The 22,716-nt window shown below is 40.8% G+C and overlaps 1 protein-coding gene across 1 annotated transcript in view; it reads right to left on the bottom strand.

The window, feature by feature from the left end:
• Nucleotides 1-22,716, bottom strand: part of cdh13 (cadherin 13, H-cadherin (heart)) — a 295,317-nt gene that overhangs the window by 163,890 nt on the left and 108,711 nt on the right. The window contains exons 4-6 of the mRNA XM_085779939.1: nucleotides 16,015-16,128; nucleotides 5,140-5,145; nucleotides 4,346-4,498 (exon numbers count right to left, since the gene is read on the bottom strand). Of these exons, the coding sequence (XP_085636065.1) occupies nucleotides 4,346-4,498; nucleotides 5,140-5,145; nucleotides 16,015-16,128 (273 nt within the window). The remainder of the gene's footprint in view (nucleotides 1-4,345; nucleotides 4,499-5,139; nucleotides 5,146-16,014; nucleotides 16,129-22,716) is intronic.

Genomic DNA, 22,716 nt, shown 5'->3' with positions numbered 1-22,716 from the left:
AATATTTTCACAGGCTGGTTTCCAACCACAACTGGAGCTCTGGGATGGACTTGAAACATATTAAAACACTGCACAGAGTGTAGAGGCGCCGCAACAGAGTTCATTATTACCTGTGAACCCTTTGACATACAACTGGTCATGTGAAGTAATGCTACAACAGAAAATATCAATAACAGCTTTAGATCTAATATTTAAAAAGGGCTTTGGAAAATAATTGTGAAACAAGCTGAATTTTCAGTTTCATGTTACCTTTAAAAATGTTTCAGAGTAATGCTACTTTTAAGCCACCTCTAAATATTTCATCTTTCTTTCCGGCACAAGCCATTAGCCACAGTGGGAGAAGAGACTCAACTAATGAATGTGACTGGGATAGCCTGCTGTAAGTGATACAGCCTTCATTCTGCATATAGTGTTGGACTATTCATAAAAAGTTGAAGGTGAATTTGATAGGAGACCCTCTCTCTGAGTTATGACTGGGACACAGCTTCACTATCTCTTATGATAAGAGGAAAAAGAGACAGATATTGCAGACCTGTTGGGGAGAAGAATGGAGAGAGGAGAATGGAAAGGGCTGCAGGAATGCAAAGTCTTTGTGTACAATCGGTGTTTGTGTTTGTGTGTGTGTGCTTGTAAGTGCATGCACATGTACAGTTTGTCCATGGAGACACATACCAGTTTGCCTTCAGGTATCGCTACCATCAGGTTAAAAATAATGATGATCATTAGTTCATTTCCTGAACACAATAAATGGCATAATTGATTTCCGGCTGGTCTGACAATGGCATATTAGACCAATTCCATTTTTTTGCAGGGGTGGAATTGTATAGCCTTTGACTGAAGCCTTCAATTAATTCTCTGAGCTCATATGATCAGAGTATAATAGAAAAATCTCCCCAGGTTTTTTAGGAGCAGTCTTGTTTGTCTAATTTCAATCTTGGGGTAGCAAGGTATATATGAATAAATACAATAAATGATCAAGTCAAATGCATTTTGTGTTAAAGTTGAAAATTAAGACACATTTTAGTTAACTTAATGAGATTCTTTATCAACATGATGGAGTACAGTCTCTGGTCAGACAGAAGTAAATCTTATCTGTGGGGGGGGGGGATTCATTCATTGAATTCATTGAGCCTCTTTTCCCCGACTTATAGCTCAAGCCATCACTTGACTGAAGCCAAGTCCCATGAGGTCTCATGTTTTCCATTAATGTACTAAAATCAACAGCAAAACACAGGTACTCAAATGCCATTTTTGAAATCAAATAAACAGGAGACTCAAACATTATCTGCCCTGTATAAAAAGCAGTGTCTATCTGAGGAAGCAGAGGAGCCAAAAGGCAAAGACAAATCAGTCAAAGATGAGGGCGGATATTGGTTCAGAAGCCTCTGCACTGTGGAAACAACAAAGTGAGGGAAGATAAGGGATTCAAAGCTGAATCAGCAACGTTTGGACAGGTAATGTACTTGGTAATAATGAAATCTGCAGCTCGCTGCTCTAATAAATCACCCTTATCTTGCAATAGACTTGTTCGCCACATGCGTGAATATAAATTGTGGATTGGATACATTTTATTTAGATGACATTGGCTCATAATGTTTTGCTTTTTTTTCAGGTCACAAGCACTGTAATCATGATAAGTCAGTGAGAATCTAAAATCTTGAAAGGACTGCATATGAAATACTAACAGATAATGGCCTGATATTGTGTAACTACACATTGTTATCTCTGTGCTGTCTTTTTTTTTACAATTCAAACTTGAGACTATTTTTGAATCCCTTTTCTCTCTTTCTTGGCACAATTGATTCGGCTCATTCATTATGTCCTTAAATATCTATGCGAAAACTAAACTTTTTCATTCTGAACACAGTCAAATCTTTATGAAGAGAGTCCCCAGATCCTCATTCTGTGCTCCGCTCTCGTCTTCACTGTCCCTCTTCCCAATTCTCTCTTCTTCCCCAGAGTTCTACGTGCCAACTTTTGTTATAGCCACCAAGGCTACGAAAACTTTATTTCACTGAGCTGTCACAATACTTTGAGAATATAAGCAAAAACTATTGGATAAGTGTGGTTGCTTTGGAAGTGTGTGTGCTTGTTTGGATATCCTTATGTGTGTGTCTATAATCTTTGTTTTGTAAATTATACTAGCAATGCTGACAGAGTGGAAAATGCATCTGCCTAAAGTCTCAAATTAATACTGTGCAAGTACACAAAAGTACAACATTTCCAGCTTAGCTGAAATAACTGAATTCAGAAAACTCTCTCGCAGAATACAGAGAGAGTTCTTTCTTTCTGTGCAAGAGGTGGTTATGGACCACATGGTTAGGAGCTCAAGCAGCACTTCACCCATGCCCTGTTCCTACTCTCCATGATCCCTCCAGGCAGACTGCTGTGGTGTAGACCATCTCTGATGCGAGGTCACCAGCTCAGCAAAAGATCAGGGTGCAACCCTGCACCTTCTTCTCTCAGGAGCTGTCATCCACAGAGTGGAGTTATGATACAGGCAACCCAAAACTGCTGGAAGTCAAGCTGGCATTGAAGGAGTGGAGACTGGCCTGACAGGAACCCCTTTGTGGTTTGGACAGACCATAAAAATCTTGAATATATATATACACATATTCCCACAGGACTAGTTGGCTTTGTTACTGTAACTGCTATTGTTTCACTCTCTCCTATCACTCATGTTCCAAAAATAATGCCCATGGTCCTCTCCTGTCTGTTTCAGAAGGAGCAGATCCTGGCAGAAATGGAGGAGATCTGCTCTGGGACACTATAGGTGAGATCAAACTGTCTCATTCTTATTTTCAAGCACTCGGCTGTTCCTTCCAGTGGCTCTCCACCACCTCTGGTTGTAGTGGTCCTCCATGGAGGATGACACAGTTTGAGTTTGTGGCTGCTTGTTCAATCCTCTCCTTACACAAGTCTTCACACCAAAGTCCAGCTGGTCTCCTCTAAACCCTTTCACCGTGTCTTGGCCAAGCAGCAACCTCCAGGACTAAAGTGAAGCCAACACTGAAGTGGCAAAATCACCACTTGAGGCGGGCACCAAAAGCGAGTCAATCTCCCTACCAACAGCTACAGTCTTAGCTGATGTCTCTCTTCATGACAATTGTATGAGGCTGAATTTTTATATAACTCATCAAGCTCAAAGTTATGCATCACTGAAGACGTGGTGACAGGTGGGCGCTGTCACAGTTGGCTAGCAGCTGTGTGTCGCTCACTGACTCCAGTTGCAATGACTGACTAGGCAGCATCTAGTGCAGCTGTGGTGGCTAGAAAACTGCTGCAGTTAAAAACTACTGCTGTCAAAGTTTACTAATTCATAGGTTTTAGATTGGGGTCCAAATAGGATGGCATTTGAGTCCAAGTCTGGACCATGGTCTGTGTAATGGTGGGTTCTACGTTATGACAGCAGAGGGCATAACAGTATTAAAACTGCTTTTTTTACTGGATCACTTCTTTTTATATCTACAGCAACATTGTATATGCATAGAGGATGTATTTGTTGGGTGTCAAAGGGGCTTGTAAACAACCCGAAGCAGACCATAACCACTGAAAACCAATGCCCGGGTTACCCCACACATGTAGTAGTAAGCACTGATACCAGAGTAGGGAAAGATAAAAAGAAATTTGGTGCATATGTGTTTGTGTGTGTTTGCTTCTCTCAGCCCTCCATTCTGTTCCTCTCCTGCCTCCGCTCCTTTCACATCTGTTGGTATTTACGAAGTGAATTATTTCTGAGTTTTTACAAAAGCCAGTTAGCTTATCAACAGCTTGCACCCAGCTGAACACCCTCACTCGCGTCTGGTTTCAGAAAACAGGATAAGATCAAGTGACTGACTTGAAAAGTAGATTTTCTCTGCCCTTCTCTTCCTTTCTGTTTTAAAGGAAAACGCTTCCGTCGGGCAGACAACCCCGAGGGCACCAAACCCAGACGGCGTCTCAAACTGGCTCTAATGTTGTTTCATCGCAGAGGAAACCACCAACTTCTAAATGATATAGCAGCAACTTAGCCTTGTCGAAATACTAAGTCCATCCCTTCAAGATTTGGGATGTGAAATCAAAGTGTTTCTCTCCAAACCTACCGAGAACTATTACATCTTTCTTTTTCCATTTGCCAGTATGCTGAAAATGTACTAAGCTTAAACAAGACTGATGAAAGTATTTTTTTTTTACATAAACACTGAAATGGACATATAATCATAAAACTGACCCATGATCTGAGAGATAAAGAGGGAGATAGAGTACCCAGGTGAGAAGAGAACAGACACAAACACAATAAACGGCAAATCTAACAAAGGAAAGCACACACACACACACGCATAGATGCACACACGTACACACAGACCTTGTAGAAGTCAATGGCTTCACGGTCCAGTGAGCGGCTGACTGACACTTCTCCTGTCTGTTGGTCAATGGTAAAGAGACCTATGGGATCCTGGTCAGCGCCGGGGCCTGTCAGTCGAAAGATGTGGATCCCTGACCTCTCTGTTGAAATCACCTGCACAAACACAGACACACACAAACCAACAAACACACACACAAATAGAAAAAATTGTTAGGTTTTTGCCAATTCATTTAGAGACATTTTCCTGAGGCAAAGGATTTGTGAATTACTGCCCATTATTTTTTAACTTATTTTAAGCAGTGTACTGAAAAAACACTTTATTACAATTTGTTGATATACATTTGAGCTAAAGACGCTGACTGCATCTTGAATGGTGCTGCAAATCCCTGATAGCTAACAATTAAAAATTTATGCCAGAGTCGACTTTGATTTGATTTCATCAGTGTGCAAATTCAACTCATGTAAAACTGAAAGTTAGCATCATCTCCCTAAGCAGTGGAGGCCTGCTGCGACCACTCGCTAATGCATGGCTGGATTACTTTTAGATAAGAAAAGTGGAGCAGTTAAATAAATATAAAAATCCGTTCCTCAATAATTAAGTGTGGATGTTATATAGCCTAGATTATCTTTTTTGTCATTGGGCTATATGAGGAAGCCTTTGAGCCAGTCGCTCTGAACTAGCCTCATACAGTGGTGATGGTGTTGCTGAGTGCAGCTATGTTCGCTGTCTGACAATCCTGTTGTCTCACATAGAAAACCCAGGGACCCACGACTTCTTGGTTCACTGTACTCACATGAGACTGTCACAGCCAGCAGCATCCCCAGGTGCATCGGCAACAGGAACAGGCAGGTTAAAAAAAGAAACACACAGAAAACAAATCATGTTAGATTCACACAGCAAAGTAGAAAACATCATCAAGAGCCACAGACCATGTAGACCTTTATACATCTTGACCTTGTGGTGGATGTGACGATGAGAATGATGAGAGTTCAGAGAAACTTCAGAAAATGATGCACTTTATAGCACAAGGCACACCTCGAGGTAATTCTCTGCTTTTGGACTCAGCCCAATTTGCCGTTTCCCTCTCTTTCCACGCTTGATGCTAAACTAAGCCAAATGGCTGCCAGCTCCAGCTATATATTTGCTGTAAATGCGAGTGATATTAGTAATCTAATCTAACTCTTGGCAAAAGAACAAACAATAAAAAAATATTTTTTTTAAAATAGCACATTTCAATCACTAAAGTTGTGATCATGATTTTCACTGACATGTGTTTTGAGGATGATGATTAGCCCGCATAGCATAAGCATAATGGACAGGGTGGTCGGGAGTTAAACAGCTGGATTTCAACCTTAAAGAGTTTGGTGTTTTTAGATTATTTATCATCTGGTTGGGAACCCACTTACATAAAGATAAAAGTCTGCGTTTTAACCTCTTAATCATGTTTGCTATTCACATCCCACGTGTCTGAGTGCGGAGCCAACACCACAAGACTGTGTCACTGCGTAAATACTTTCAACTGCCAGTGTGTACTGCACCCATATAAGCACACAGAGTGTTACCACTGCTTTAGACACCCTTTTGGGGCTTCTGCCGCTGTGTGTCAAGGATCTAAATGGTCCCCCTGCACTGCGCCTCATGATCAGAAGGGTGCGATGAGGTCACCTTTAATGAGAGCGCGCTTCAATGGGACGGCAGCTAAATGAAGGCCTTTCTACTCCCCACTTGAAAGAGCATGGGAGATGAGACTGCAGTGTTACAAGCCCATGCCAGATGAAGCTCAAGCCCTTACAGCCTCTCCAAAGCTCTCTGCCATTTATCTCGATGTCCCACTTCATCTTCTCCCCTCTCCCCTCACACCTCTGTCCTCCTGCTTGTTTCTCTCTTATATGCCCATCCTCACTCTACTACTAAGCATCCATATCTTACGCTTCATTCATCATTTCCCACTCCTCTGTATCCTCATGCTTACACACTCTTCTCGTTTTGTTTATCACACCAAATGATAAGCATGAGAAATGTCAAAAGAGCGACATAAAACAGCACCAGGCACAACTCAGAGCTGTGTTAAAAATCCTCAGGTAAGTCTGACAGTGTTTCTCCTTCATTTTGAGGACATAAACACTGGTGCGCAAAACCCATATGGGCACGGACACACACACACACACACAAACACGCACACAGGTGCAATTGCTGTCGTTCAGGACAGAGATATTTCTGAGCAGTAATCACAGTGGCAGCCAGCACCTGCTGAGAGTGACAAACTGGGTCAGATGAAGAAAACTGAAAAAAAAGAATGAGGTGCAACATTAGTTGGATTCACAGATGGCTCCGCGTCAAACTTGGATAGACGCAGGGGGGGAGTGGAGGAAAAAACAAGAACAGACGTACAGGTAGGACAGCGAGGGGGGTGGGGGAGGGTGGGGTGGGGGTGGAAGTGAGAATGCGGAAGGAGAGAGAGGAGAAAGTCAAAAGTGTGAGATGGGGAGAGACCGCTGATAAAGACAATAACTTCAGCGGAAGAGTAAGTGAAGTGTCAGGAGAAGTTTAGTGTGATTAGGAGACGTCTCTGTGGGATACAAGTGTGATAATATGCACCTCGCATACACACACACACACTCGCAACTTGCACACACACACGCTGGCACAGAAACGTACGCCCAGTGGCTTTGTCTCCGCTGAGTCTGTCTCCCTCCATGTGCGTGGGAGGACTGATGGGAGAATCTCACCTCTTTCTATCAGCTCTCATTACCAGCCAAGCAGACATGAAAGACTGTGGGGCACATGATACTGCGGGAAGATGACAGGAGGTGTGGCGCAGCTCCACAAACACCAAACACCTCCGAGCACATCGAAAGACTGAACACCAACAACTGATCTACGCCAGTTTGTGTATGTTTACGTGTGTTGGTTTGTGTGTATTAAATCCTTGATATCGCCTCCTGTTGCCTGTGTTCCTGTCAGGTGTCAAGGGAGGCACCGAATGAAAACCTGCGGAAAGCGTCACATGGGTTCGTACAAATGTGTACACACAGAGACATCTCACAAAATTTGTTGTGTAACTTGTAAATTCACTGAAGTTTTTTTTTTTTTTTTTGTGCATTTCAAAATCAGGACAAAAATCTGCTGTGCAAAGCAAAGTGTACGAAAGCGTATAAAGCTGGTCCAAAGAAAACATCATCACACTGAATCATTACCATGCAAATTCTGTCAACACACACACAGTCTCTCCTGTCTGTGTGTTTTTAGAACGGGAGTGAGGAAGGATTTCAATTCCTGTGTGTGTGTGTGTGTGTGTGTGTGTGTGTGTGTGTGTGTGTGTGTGTGTGTGTGTGTGTGTGTGTGTGTATGTATGAGTGAGCGAGCGAGTGACTGAGTGAGGGAGAGTGAGAATGCAGTAGCATCTCTAAGTAGTGCTTCTCTTATCCCCATCAAGGTCATACAGCCAGCTGTGAATGACAATCACTGACCATGAAAGGACTCCTGGGACCTGACCAGGCCTGGATGTGTGTGTGTGTGTGTGTGTGTGTGTGTTTGTGTGAAAGGGAGAGTGTGAGCGAGCGAAAGCAGTAAAGGGAAAGGCAACTTTTTTTGCTACATTTTTTGGGGGGTTAACGATGGTCTGATTGTGCCTGTGCCTGTGAATGTGAGTGAAACCCTCAGTGGTCAAGTGTGTGTGTCTGTAATGCATGTGCATGTAGTGTGTGTGTGAGCAAAGCATGCAAGCCTTTGACCGGTTCTCTGCCTGACTGCCTTGCCGCTGCAGCCTGCTGCTAATGAGAGACGGGGTGAAAGAACGGCCTGGTGAAAAGGTAGACAGTGAGAAACTGACTGAGTCCTCAGCACAGGATCATGGGAGAGCAATGGTGCTAATTAACTGGCTTTGATTGGTTAGCCAGGCCTCCGCTAATCATTATCTCATTACCAGCATCTCTTGGGCACTTCAAACCCGGTAAAGCTGTTTTTTATTGCTTCTCCTTGTTGTTTTTTTAAGGGTCTCTCATCAAAATGGATTTCACATCTGTTTACCGCGTCTGGGGTCCAGACATGAATTACAATGTGCGTCAGAGGGTTTTAACTCACCATGGGCAAACATCCGCCACAAACATGATTTAACATGCTGAGTGAGACTGAGTGAGAGAAAAAAGGCAGGAACTTTCTGGTCTTCCTAAGACAATTAAGAGAATCAATTAGACTAAATGACGAGGCCCGCAGGCTGCCTGCTCTCTAATCTTGCAACATCTCACATCACAACTCACCTCCTGCTTGGGAGTTTAGATTTTTATACTTAATGGCTGCTTTTTGTGAGAGGAGAGGTAATGAAATACATAAATAAGGGAAGAGATTCAAAGATAAAGGAAGAAGAAGAAGACGAGGCCTGTGATACGGAACACACACCAGGTAGAGGGCAACAAGGCAGAGGAAGAAGCCAGACTGACAGGCAGAGGAAATCAGGGCACATCACGGTGCTGAAACAATGGAACAAAGCTGCCTGACATGTCTATTCTCTTTACTATATTAGCTGGGGCTACAACCAAACCAGGCCCCCATTCCCTCCTCTCTCTCTCCAGCAGCACTTTATTGGAGCTGTCATGTCAAGTCAGACATGTTGTGTTGTTGATTTGTGAGCTGGACCCTGAGGTAAGGAAGGATAAACACAGGTTGAATAACTGACAACTCCGGCGCAGCACCTAAAGTTAGGACGGCTTTAAAGAACGCGTTTGAAGTGAAGAAGTGTTTCATGCTGATACAGCTGAGATTTTCATTTGTTATTTAGTGAGGCTGAGTGTGTGTTTTGTTTGTACTTCTGCTTGTGTGAATTGGCAAACTTGAGTTAGTGGCTTTTTGAATTAATACAAAGTGATTAAATATGTGGGACCAGTACTGTGTCAGACCTTATTTATATGTATTTATACTTATGAACTATAATGTCTGCTTTTCCTGTAAGGGCTCGGTTGTATGATTATCCAACCAGAAGCTGCTTGGCAGACCACTGCTGAACAGTCCATCACAGGGTTAACACACACACACACACACACACACACACTTACACTTACAGGAACAAATTAACATACTAGGCAACTGAGACGTATGATCTAACCTGCATTTAATTTGCACGTTCACCAGAATAGACCCACAGAGACATGAGAACATGAACACATTGGACAGAAAGGTCTTTGCAGGCTATGAGGCCTGGAACCCAGCATCTCTGCACAACAAAAGAAAACAGCACAAATGCACACTGCAGAAAATCCAAAAGGAGTTATTACTTTTCTCCTTCTAACCTAAAGGATAATTGAATAATCAGAGCTTCTTCTTTTTTTTTCAACTTTAAGCATTTGACTTTGTAACAATTTATCTGCTTAATATTTTTGTAACAATTTATCTGCTTAATATTTTTGTAACAATTTATCTGCTTAATATTTTTGTATTAAGGCTGTATCAGCTTGCCAGGTGGAAGTCTGGTCCTAAATACTAAAGATACTTGGTAAAGATGTTACGCCCATACTCTAAACACAGTACATGAACAAACAAAAAACATATTCTTCAAACAAAGAGGGACTGACAGCTGTCCGTCAGCCCATCAGGCTTTGGTCATCACATGTCATTGGCCTGCCACAGGATTTAATAAGATTTCTAGTTTTCTTGACATTAGGAGAATTGCAATTCGAAACATCCATGAGCAGCTGACAGTTTGTCATTAGAAAAGTAAACAGGTGACAGAGAAGACTGACACGAAATATTAATATAATTCACATCACCTAGAATCTTTACAGGCAACGTAATTAGGAACTATAGCTATATACATATGTATAGGGAGTTCCATTACATTATATTTTATCTTTAAAACGTGTGACCATAGTTTTTTTTCAAAATGATTGGCCAATTGCAAAAGCATTTTACAATATTTTAAACACTAATCCTACATAGTGAAGCTGAGTCATTGCCTACGTTTTTGTGTGACCTCTTACTAGACAACACTGCCTGTTTTAGTGTGTGTTCGCAGTGTATCTTGAAGATGGCTCCGCTGTAAAAAGCTCAATAAAGTTTGTGCCACCACTGTTTCCTGAAGTAGCCTCTTTAATGAGGATGTCTCCTGCCTGCGTGTGCAGTGCATCAAAAATGAAAGTAATAAAGTAGCCTGCTGGACTTAAATGGATAGTTGGATGTTTGGCCGCCCAAGCTGTGACAAGAGGCTGGCACGGCTCTGGGCTGGGAGGTGGTTTTGGTGCAGTCACCACATGGCACATGATGCACACTGTCACAGATCATAAACTGATCATTACATAAGCAGCAACAAGAAAAAGGCAAACTAATGTTTTGAGTGTCACAAGAAGACTGAAGTATCCCCTTGTATTCTCAGAATTTTACTCAGTAAAATTTGGAAAGTCTCTCTGAGCTCTAATAGTCCATTATTTAGCCAACACCCTTCTCCCATCTGGCCCCACCAGAGAAGAAGGCACTTGCTCTGAGGCCTAATAACTTCTTTGGCAGACAGCTTTCATTGGATTGAATTGGAGGCCATCTTTGAAAATGGCATCCAAGTTCCTGATTGCATCCATGGTATAGACAGGCTGGCAGGGAAATGTGCAAGTCAATAGTGAAACACTCACAAGGACAAATGATTTTTCATTGAGCATGGGTAGCCCATTGTTCTGCCCAAATGGAAACTACAGCTGACTTAGTGCTAGAAATATTCAAGCAAATCTTTGGAAATACACATTTAAACTACTTAAATGATGAATTTAACTTCCTGAATACTTGAAGAGTCTAAAGATGGTCCTATCAGCTGCAACTGGAGCAGGATGCACTAAGAGTAACATTTAAGCATATCAATTTCATTGCATGCTCCAGCTGCTGTATGAGTTGTTGTGAGCTGTTTATGGGCCCCCAAGGGAGGGCAGGGGAGAGACCTCTGTATCAAAACAATTCCACAGCTAGCAGGAGGTGTGACATAAAAAACAAGGTTCTTACCCTTCCCCTGTGAGTCCTGCTGACAGCCAAACTACCCTCACACCTCCAGCACACACACGCACGCACTTACACATTCTGTAAATGTGCATGCACACACACAGGCATACCGTACGTGTCAAAGCGCAGCCCATGCAATCTCACCTCTCCCCGTCTTCCTACTGCTTATCTCCCAGAGAGAAGGACGGAGCATAAAAAATGAATGGCTGCCATATGGAAGAGGTAGGTTGTGTAAGAAGAGGAAAGCTATTGGTGTGGAAAATCAATTTCACCAAGTTGCCGACATATACCTTCTATTGGGTAAAATAGCCCACATTAGCCTGTCTTCTCATGCAAAGCTGAGTGTGGAGGTAGGTAGGGGAGATGAATGGAGGGATACAGGGATGAAAGCAGGATGGATAGAATTTGCCAATAAAAAGTGGTGAGAAAGAAATGAAAGAAATGATGAAAAGAGAAGGACAGTGAAGCAACGGCAATGAGAGAGAGAAAAAATGTTCATGTCATATACTGTACGGACTTTGCTTCCAATTTGTCACATGAATGTGTTAAAGTACCGCATTGGCTGTACCCATTAGCTGACACTTTGGCTCAAGTCAGGGCAGATCTGTAGTATACTATAGAGACCATTTATGTCCCCTATGGACCAAACTTATCTGCTGACTCTCTGCTCTCTCCCTGCAGGTCACAGAGGCAGAAATCTGTACAGCCCCCAGTGGATTAGCGTTGTCCCCCAAAAAATGTCACCTTGTGGTCTGAAACGCGCACACCAGCACATCCACCAACGTCACCAATACTAGTATCTTCAGGCACTCCACTTTCTACACGGGGACCACACTGAGTACAGTGCAGGTATGAGCTATGGTCGTGCACTCCAGGGTACAATTATCTATTATGCGCAGAGCTCAGTAAGGGATATCTTTTTATGTTAGCCTCTGCGGGAGTGGAGATATGTGGTTGATCTCTTAGTGCCTGGTCTTATCTAGAACAAAGCTGCTAGACACACAGAGATACATCAAAGCTTTGTAACATGGGGAGAGACAAATGTAGCCTTACACGGGGTCAAGAATGTATGGCTCATGTTTGGTTGGTGTGGAACGTGTAGTTCACGGTTGACCAAAATAGCTCAGGTGACATGATTCCTTGTTGCACAGATTTCACACCATCAAAAATTGAAAAAGCACATTTCCTTTTGAGAGAATATGAATGGAACAGTTAGAGGACTTCCGCACTTTATGTAATGATACAAAATTCATCATCTGTCACATAAATAATAAGCTGTGCCACATCATCTTTGGCCTTTTTACACAGGGGTCGAGCAAGACAAGTAAAACCTTTCATCAGCGATAAAACTATGAATAAATTCTTGAGGTAGAACGCTTTGGGGAATATTATGTCACGTGTATACCCGATTTTGAAAACCTTGATAATGTGGCAAAACATTCAATCCTGAGATTCACACTGTTGCAGCAGTGAGAGCAGTAATATGTCACGGTATTAAATGTCCACTGGGAGTCCTACTGCCAGCAGCGCTGAGGAGACTAAGGATTAAATTGGATGTCAAACAGAGATGCTATAGACAAGCCTATTTTTTTCCTAGACAAACTTATAAAGTTCAAATGAGAAAAAGATGTCCGTCTCCAATGGGAACGTTAGTTTCTTATACCATTACTGTAAGTAATCTCAAATATTTGATCTCTTACCACTTCAGAGACTGTAAATGAAAATTTTCAGTTTAACCTGAATCTGTTTGCCAGATGAGAAACAGATCTACTAAATAGGGTAAAATATAGATAACAGAAAATGGACTAAAATAAAAAAAGCTTTTTGTTTTTTTTTCCTCAGGAGCGAGCAAACACCCAGACTTCATGAAAGCCAAGCAGCTGATGCCTCAGCCTCAGGTGCTTTCAGTCATTTCCAATCTGCTTCCTTAAGTTGAATTTTGATGTTCAAACTGAGAATAAAATGTGAAAATGTACACCAGTGTTCATAATTATATTTGGCATACAGGCATCAGGTGCCTTGTATTCATCCAGTCTAGTTGTTTTAAAATGTTTGAATCTTGTTTGCTGTGCTTTTAGACCCACCACTTTCACCTACAGTGCTTGCCTTTCCTGCCAGTAGAACAACCTGCTCCTCAACTCCAGGTACCTGTTTAGCTGTTCACCACTCACTCATTAGCAAGTGAGCACTGCATACTGGTCTGTTTCCACTTCTGCTCTGCCAGATTGTCTTAGCTTGAGCTTTGGCTTAGCCTTCACTTTCCAGCACTCTGTTCTTCGCCTGCCTGTTTTGATCCTGAACGTGTTTTGAACCTTGACTCAGTTCTTTCGGATTTTGCCTTCGACCCAACCCTTTGTAGTTTGTTTGCCTGCTTGGATTTATCTATGCTGTTTTTTTTTTGTTGTTGTTTTTTGAAGTAAAAACTCCTCCTTTTTCTGAGCCGTGCTCTTGGGTCCCTTTTCTGAGAACCATGACAACAGGATGTGACCAGTGCCTTGTTTCTCAATGATAACTGCTCTTAGATGTAAAGAGTCTTCTGGTGTGATTCCAGGAGCTTGAATTTATCATTATTTGCATTTTTAAAAGTGGCACATTCAGCTTTTCGGGTAAAGCTGCTTTTCCTTCGACATGGCTACCTGTAACTAGACTCATTAAAATGCTAATTTTGTGCAGTACTTAGAGAGTTGGATGAAATAATTAGCAGTTCAAATAGTAATGTGTTTACAATACCAACAATTAATATTAGTGCATATTTCACATAGTATACCATTTGCATAATGAAACTTTTTTCTCTTAGGAAAGAATATCTGCAGTATTAGTTCTGCTTTTACAAAACATGAAAATCATACATTGACACATTAGTTAGAGCCAGTCTCTATGTTCGGTGCTGTTTCATGAAGTACTTGCCCTCAAGCGAAAGATATCTAACCTCAGATTTACAAATGATGAGTCGTATGATATGCTCTTTGAACAGGCGTGGGAGACCTTAATAGTATTCATCACACGACCCTTTGTCCAGTGAACTTGCCAAACCAAACTATCACAGAAACTAAATTAGTACCCAACTGAAAACTAAAAAAACTGTTTTGCTCTGGTTGTACCCCTGTGTTAAGTGGGTAATAATGTCACCTTTCGCTGTTGATTAGAGGAGTCTCACAATAATAATGGTCCTTTTATTTTTGAGAGACATATACAATCTTGAATCCTTTAGTAAATGTAAACGCCCAGCTGTATGAAGGTTTTAATACCGTCTTGTTCTGGATGTTCTCATTTTGAAAAACTGAACTAGAACTCCAGCTAGCATCCAACATAGTTTTGTATGAAAATACAAAACATGCTTTTGAACAGTACAAAAAACAAATTAAATAAATAAACAAATGAGTCCATGTATTTGTTCTCTGAATAGAAACAACATTCATTGAATAAATCAAAACCAAATCAATACAAGCAGTTTGCGACCAATAAAACACCCACCACTTGTCCTTGCATTAAGCGGCCAGTAATAGAAGCTTTCATAAACTTTACTCATCAAAGTCAAACGATGCTCAAATGTCCAGGAGGCAAAAAAAAAAACACTTGAATATCTGGTGTGCTTTTTTTTTTTTTTTAAGAAATTGAGTGCTGTCTTAGAACTCAGAACATCAATAAACAAACTACTTGTCAGACTTAGATAAATAATGAAATATTATCCATATTGATTAATACTTGGCCACTGAGTATCAATAAAGCAACAATAATTGGTTTGTCATGTCGGAGCCTTTCTTTGCACTTGGTTCAAATTAGATGATATTACACAGGAATAGTTCAGTTCAAAACCCATCAGAGGTTAGAATAAACAGGATGGTAAATGACTCCAGGCACTGCCCTTTTCGTAATTTTGTTTTCCTTCCAACAGGAGCAAAGTAAATAGACTCTGCTTAAGACCCTCTGACTGAGTGACATAAGTAATAAATGGGTACATTTTAATGGAGCCTGACAGAAACTCAGCCTGTGCTGCTGGTGAGCAAACTCTCTCTTTTTACACGAGTAAAAGAGGCCAAGCAATTCTGATGGCAGTTTCCCTCAATTTTCTATATTGGTCTGACATTAGGTAAACACATACATTCCTCTTATCTCTGCAATATATGGTTTGTCTATGAAACAGTCAATAGAAATATACTCTAAATCAATGAAATGAAAATAAATCAGCATGAGCCAAGAACCTCCTAAAGCATGAAGTTCCATCACAGGGGTTGACAATCACTTTAGGGACCTGTTTAAATGTTGTCGGTGATTTGATGAGCATTCACAATCAGAGTCAGTTCCCAAGCCCAAGTATGCAATAAAGCATATTGCTACCCATTGTTATTTTTCTGAATACACTGTCCTTGTAGCTGTGTAACAGATTAGGGAGAAGACCAAGCTCTTCTTTTTGGGGTGATAAAAGACCACTATGACAATACACAATAAAGACTTCAAAAATAAAAATAGACCATAAAAATAACATTTTCCTAAGCTTTAAATAGTGCACATATTGAATATTTGGTTCCGTACCTCAGACATGTTTCTCTCCTGGGTTAGTATTTCAAACACAAAACCCAACTCCATTGTGTGTGTGTTTTTTTTTCCTTTTTGTTATAAATACAGCCTAGTTCCACTGTCAGGTTTGGGAAATGAAGCCCACCCTCAGTGCATGGTGGGACAGTGTGTTTCTTACCCTGCCAATGAGCCTGGGGAAAGGAGCTCTCTGGTTCTCTGTTACAATCATCGGAGGGACTAGCAGGGATCTCTTAGATCTGTGGGTCAGCGTCTGGCCAAGTCCCAGGGTATTCTACAACAGAGAAGAGAAAGCACATTGTTAAATTTTGAAATAACAGTCCTTCATATTTTAATGTTGTGCCCAGCTACATTGTGAAGCATGTGCTGATGTCTCTTGATGTAAAAGAAACCTTGTCCCCAACGGTCCTAAACCCCCACCAATGGCACATATTACACACATTGCAAGCAGTCATGGTTGTATTTGAAAAAGAAAAAGAAAAAGACAACCTCCTCTTGGAGTGATTCCCAAATTTGGTGGTGGCAGTGTGGTACTATAATATTAAGGTATGCAAATACGCTGAGCACCTGCATCTGTCAGACAGGTCCATATGCTACCTGTTTGTGGAGAGGAGAAGAGGGAATAAGAGTGGAGGAGATTCTCTGGGCTACCATGAAATGACTGTATCCATTGCTTTTACTGCAATTTAATTCACTTTCTTTTAATCGTTCCATAGCCCATATGTTCAATAAGTACGAAAGAGACCAGTAGAAAAAGCAAAGCAATAAAGCAAGTGCAACAAAGATGAAGAGAAATGATGAAAAATGAAGAAATTAGAGGTGACAAGGTTTTGGTGGAGCAATTGCATTGTTCACGCAGAATGAGCCAGTCTGAAATGTTATTTTTGCTCTTGAGAACACAACATAATAATTATGTTATAATAATAATAATTTCATCATCTGCCCTCTTTGCTGTTATTAACATATGTGGTTGTTACAGTAGTTGCAGTACTGTATAACAGAGACTTGGATGCTAACATGAAGGTGATGATCTACAGGAAAAGACACCCTGTTGATTGTCTTCACACATGACACAAGCTGAGACGAGACCCCCACACACACACACACACTTACACTGCATATATTTACCCACATTGATCTTGTGACTGAATCATAAAGAAAAAGGAGAAACTCATACTTTCTATTTTCAATTATTTCCATGTGTTTGTAACCAGTCAGAAAACTGCTATGTAGATCAATAAGTTAGATCAATAATTTAATTTCAATATCCATGTATTAGGGTTTTTTGAAGCATAATCTATCAGTCAATAGGAACTAACATTGGCTTTCCCTGCTAATGTTTTCTTCTCATCAAACCTACAGCCATGGTTACTGGGCTTGTGTTGTATAGTCTTGTCTTGCTCAACTAGCAACCAAACCTAGAACATCCAAGCAAACGTGTTGCTGACTTCAGTTTGCAGGCTTGTTAGTGAACCAACTTTCTTCACTGCTCAGCTTCTTCAGAGCTATTCTGTCAAATATCATCTCAATTTGTTCACCCGTAAATGAGGTCTTTACCTTGGGTTACCATGGTTAACAACACCAGTCTTTAATACTGTATGAATTTTTTTGCTATGACTCCCCTGCCAGCTGCTGTCAATCTTTCACACACAATGACATGCCCCCCAGACGTGCAAAAGAAAATGTGATTTCTTATGTTTACCTAAAGGCTGTTTCCTTCCATGACAATAAAAACATCTATCTCTACAACAATACTGTTGAAAAACAAGCAAGTCGTGTTTTTACAGTTTTTTTGAAACACATCTCCACAGCTGACTGTCCGTGTAATGGCAGTCATTGCTAAATAATGTTTAGCAAAATGACAGAACAATGACAGTGAAGGAAACAACACAGCAACAAGCCCAGCCATTGAGCCCTGGATGAAGTGACAACACAGTCTCAATATGAAAGGGAAATGCCAACCTGAGGTTTTTGTGGCTTCATTTGCAATGCAAATAGTCCCTTTTGTCCTTCATCTTTTACAGCCTACTGTGCAACTCTTTATTGACAATGCGCAGTGCACAGTGTGTATGCAGGGGGCTGTTTCCATGTTTACTGTTCACGCTGCTGTTCTTGGCTGACAGGGACTCTGGCACCACTCTCACCCCTGACAGAATGACGGAGAGAGGACAGGTAAGAGGGAAAAACTGAGCCATTTGTTTACAGCACAGTGCCGACACTCAGACAGAGAGGGCAATGCCGCTGCCGCCATCCGGCAAACACTCCACTAACCGCCTCACCTCTCCACCCTTCCCAGCTACAATGGTCAGAGAGAACACAATTAAAAGAGCAATCATAAAAAACAACCCGACCAGAACAAACCAAAGACACACTGAGTGGTCTCTGAAATGGCCACTCTTATCAAACCCACTGGGGGATGACCTTCAAAATGTCAAAGACGGAAATCTAAAACCAGGCCTGAAGTGGTTAAACACAACATTGCACAAAACAGTTTGAGCCTATATGACCTATTTTGTGTCTAAAGAGCACAGCCAGTGGTGTGTGAGTACACTGTAGGATTTGTGACCAGTTCACGAGCGAGTCGATGGACTTTGAAGCATGGCGTGTTAAAACCCGGCCTGAGTCTGAAGCCCAGGGATGAGCACATCAATCCCATCATGCACAGGTCTCAGCTGTGTGTGATATTTGTAAAGGGGGGGGAGAATGGCTGGGAGGCAAGCAGGCATGATAAGGCGTTTTCAGTGGCTGGATATAGGGAGTGGTAGCAGGGGGTAGGGCTCAGATAGATCATGCTGTCAAATCTGCGTCTTCTCTGAGCTGACATACAGTGGATATGGAGAGGGAGCAATGGCGATTTAAAACCCATTAATGTCCTGCAGCTGCAGAGTGTGATGCACTGATGTTTAGCGGTACACAGACGCTAGTCGTGCCACCGCAGGGCAACCGCTTTCTTCCCTTTCACCTACAGTACCTGTCCACGTGCAATTTTGGAGCCCTCCCTTGTTCTTTCCCCTCACTTAGCAATAACTTTTCTTCTCACTTCCTGCCTTTCCAGTGTGCATGTGTGATGAATAGTGTTCTTAGAGCTTGGTGACACCGTAAGAGAAGGAAGCCATGAATCTTTAATGTGTCCTGTTCATAAATTACTGCCGCACCATCAACCCTGATCCAACCTTGATACATTTGCTTCTCTTTCCGTCTCTGTCTCTCAAATGATCATTAGGATATTTCAGCGTATGACCTGAATCTTGAGCCTTGTTAAGAAGATTTTAATACTTGGTAACAAAGAGGAGGGATGCCCTGGTGCACATGTGTACAGTGTTTACATGTACATGCATGCACTGTCCGTGTGCGTCTGTGTGAGTGTGGTTACATGGGGTGGGGGGGTGGGGGGGGGTAAAAATAGAGCCTTTATCATTGTCATCTGAGTGCAGAGTTACTGTGGCAGCAAAGTCACGTCCTTGTCCATTCTGCCATTTTCACTCTCAATGCTATATTGAGAAGTGTCATTACTCATTTGTGACAATGTGTTGGAGACCTGGTGAGAAATGGATAATATCAAGGCCAGCTATTCAATGTGGAGTATATTCTTTGATATGCAGCCAGGGCAGACCATCAGTCAGCTCTCCTAACACACAGTTAAGTCCTTTTATGTCGGTGTCAGCAGAATGTAGACTCGGTTGACAGTTTGTTAGGTACACTTAGCTAAAACTAATACAGTCTAATACAGGAGTCGTGCAATACATCCTACTTTTCTGACAGCTACTGCTGGAAATGTTTAATTCAACCATATGTTTATTTGCAATTTGTGGTGTTTCATATGGAAGGGTGTTTCCATTCATTTGTTAACCCAATTTATAGAAATGATAGGAGGCTAAATAACATAAACACCTCTTTAAGGGATGCAATACAACTCAAGAGCACCACAAACTACAGCATTATCATACATTACATTAACACCCATCGGCTGAACTAATTAATTTCATTAAAACCCAATCATTACCATTGTTACTGTACAGTATGAAGGTTGTGTGTTGTGAATAAGGCTTAAATAGCTTTAAAAAAAAAACACTCACTTCATAACATACCTGAATGCGGGTGCTGACGGCCCAACACTCACAGTGTTAAAGCACAATCAACAAAACATAAACACTTTTCAACTTAGTGAAGCAGAATACAGCGAGACACTTTTGGATATGATGCTTATTTCAAATGTTTAATTAGCCTCATTGTTTAATATTGTGCTGGCACTGCTATGTCTGTGGTGTGGCTTCAAAACAAAGGCTTTATTAAATGAAATCATTAACAAAAAATAATATTAGATTTAAATTCCACCTACTTGTACAAATGACAACACTGACAACAACAACAACAACAACAACAACAACTAAAGGATAACTCAGTTCACTTGTTTCCATTTAATTTCAACTTCAATATTATGGACTTATTTGTGTAAAAGTAGAAGCGACACACACACACACACACACACACAACACAACGACCAAGTAAGAACAGTGCACACGTGACATACAGCCGAGTACTCATTCACCCGAAATAGTGGTTAGTGACGCTAGAAAAGAGACACATAATAAAAACATAATAAAATATCTAGTTGAATAATAATAATATAATAAAAGAGTAGTCTGCAATGAGTACATTAATCACACATACAATAAGTCTGACAAACCTTGACATGGCTCTTTTAGTTCTGATGGTGAGTGATCTGAACCGAGTGTGTAGTGTACAGTACAAGTGGTGTATTTCTTTTAGTTAGGTCCTTGTGTTATAAATACTGATGAGTGGTTCTTGTTTCAGTGTGGTTATTTTACTGCTCATGATATGATCTTACTTAGTGGATGTAAGGTAGAGGCCAAACCAGGCTGTAATATTGAAGGTTAGAAGAAAAATGTAATGTAAAACAAATGAAAATGAATACTGTATGTGTAATGACATGTTAAAGGAATACCTCATGGTCAGATACACTACAGCAATGGTGACAACCATTAGTGAGGAATTAAACATGAAAAAATATGAATGTCTTAAGTGCTTGTGTGTTTGAACTGGAGAGAACACACTTTATCAACTCTCGCTGCAGTACAGAAGCTTTTAATCCGTATTTATGAAGCTTAATTTTTCAACCAACAGAATGTGATTATCAAAACACCTTCTCAGTTTATTCTCCTTGAAACCCATTTCTAAAATAATGTCTTTGTTATCCTCTGCTGACCTGAAAAAGTCATCCATGTGTTGAGCTGTGTTTCCCTTGACTTCCGTCACAGTCAGAATTCCCTCTCATCTGCAGCTGCCACAGCACCCAGGAGGTATAAGCTTTAAACTAAATCTGAGAGACCTGAGCATCATTTTCCTAATTTAATTTTAGCTTCTCTACTTCGCTTGTCACCTTATTTTAGGATTTACTCCAAAGTTTTCACAGCATTATATCCCTGACCTTTCAGACCGTTTCCTTCCTGATCACCCAAAGCTAGGCTCCAAAGTTGAAATGAAAACTATATTAATACTGAAATTCATTTTTATGCCACTGAAACTGCATTTAAATCACTCCTGAAAACATTATTTTAGTAATTTGTTTATACCTAATTTGTCCTACTCCTGGCGAGGGACTTGAAGTTAAATTAAATCAGATCAAATGTAATCAGCTTCTTGTTTCACACCGGTGTACTCAATCTCTTATATTAAGACAAATACAATCCAAAGGAAATTTGGCTCTTTGCATTCATACATATAAATGGTGAATTACTGGGAAACTCATAATGAAATATAACTGATGGGATTTGAAAATTATAGTTTGTTGATCTGAAAAATCTTCTCCAATTTCCTCCAATTGATTAAGTGTGGAGTTCATGTCTAGCCTTTCTAAAATCGATGATCAAAACAGCATTAGGTAGAAGGTCTCATCAAAATGCAGCTCAGGTGTAGCTTTTATCAAAATTGTCTTTGCCAATAACCACCTACACCATTCATGTTGTGATTCCTCTTTTGGGTATTTCAACTAATGTGAAACAAAGCATATTTACAATCAGAGCAGCTTTTTTTTTTAATTAGAGACATCCATAATTTGAAAGTGAAGGTTTGTTTTGTTGCTTCTATAGAGTAACATGATGTTAAGCCTCTGGTTTCCTCTCCAGTGCCAACCCCCTCATATAACAGAAGAAAAAATGTGTAACTTAGCAGAAGCATTTCAGCGAAAGATGGAGGGTGAGGGGGAACTAATGTAAAGGAGACGGACAATAGACAAAGGCGGTAAACAGAATTAATAAATGACAGTCGCAGAACAAGCTAAGGAGAGATAGCGTGAGTGGGATGCAGACAGAGAGAGGAAGATTATTTGTGTTGTGTTGTATAATGTGAGCTGTTGTGCTGTGGTTGCAAGATGTCACATCTTAGTCATCCCGAGAAAGCCTTACTGAACATTGGAAGCTTGGTTAGAAAAATCTATTTGCCATTGCAGGATGAGGATTTTGCTCAGGATGCAATATTACATTTCATTCAGTGCGTAAAAATGGATGAAACATAACAAAAGCAAAATAAATAGGCTTTTGGACTCAGATTATTTTGCCTCTTATCGCTTGTTACATTTGAATGGTGCCTGTTTATGCCCCCTGAAGGAAAGAAAATGTTCTGCATAACTGCTGTTCTGCATAACACAACCAAAACAACACGAAATAATACACACACACAAAAAGTCCATATCTTGGAGCATGCATTTGTTAAATTGAAATGCATTCTTCCATTAATTCACATATTGATCGGTTGCAAAAAAAGGGGGAATAAATTACTCTTTGAATTCAGACTTATGCTCATAATAGGAAATCATTCATCAGCTGCTCTTTCCCTCCAGGCC

The sequence above is a fragment of the Trachurus japonicus genome, chromosome 6, assembly GCF_045865225.1.
Source record: "Trachurus japonicus isolate A0001 chromosome 6, Traja_1.0".
In the NCBI taxonomy this organism is placed as follows: Eukaryota; Metazoa; Chordata; class Actinopteri; order Carangiformes; family Carangidae; genus Trachurus; species Trachurus japonicus.
Note: the sequence above shows the minus strand (reverse complement) of the source record. Positions and strands in the feature narration are given on the sequence as shown.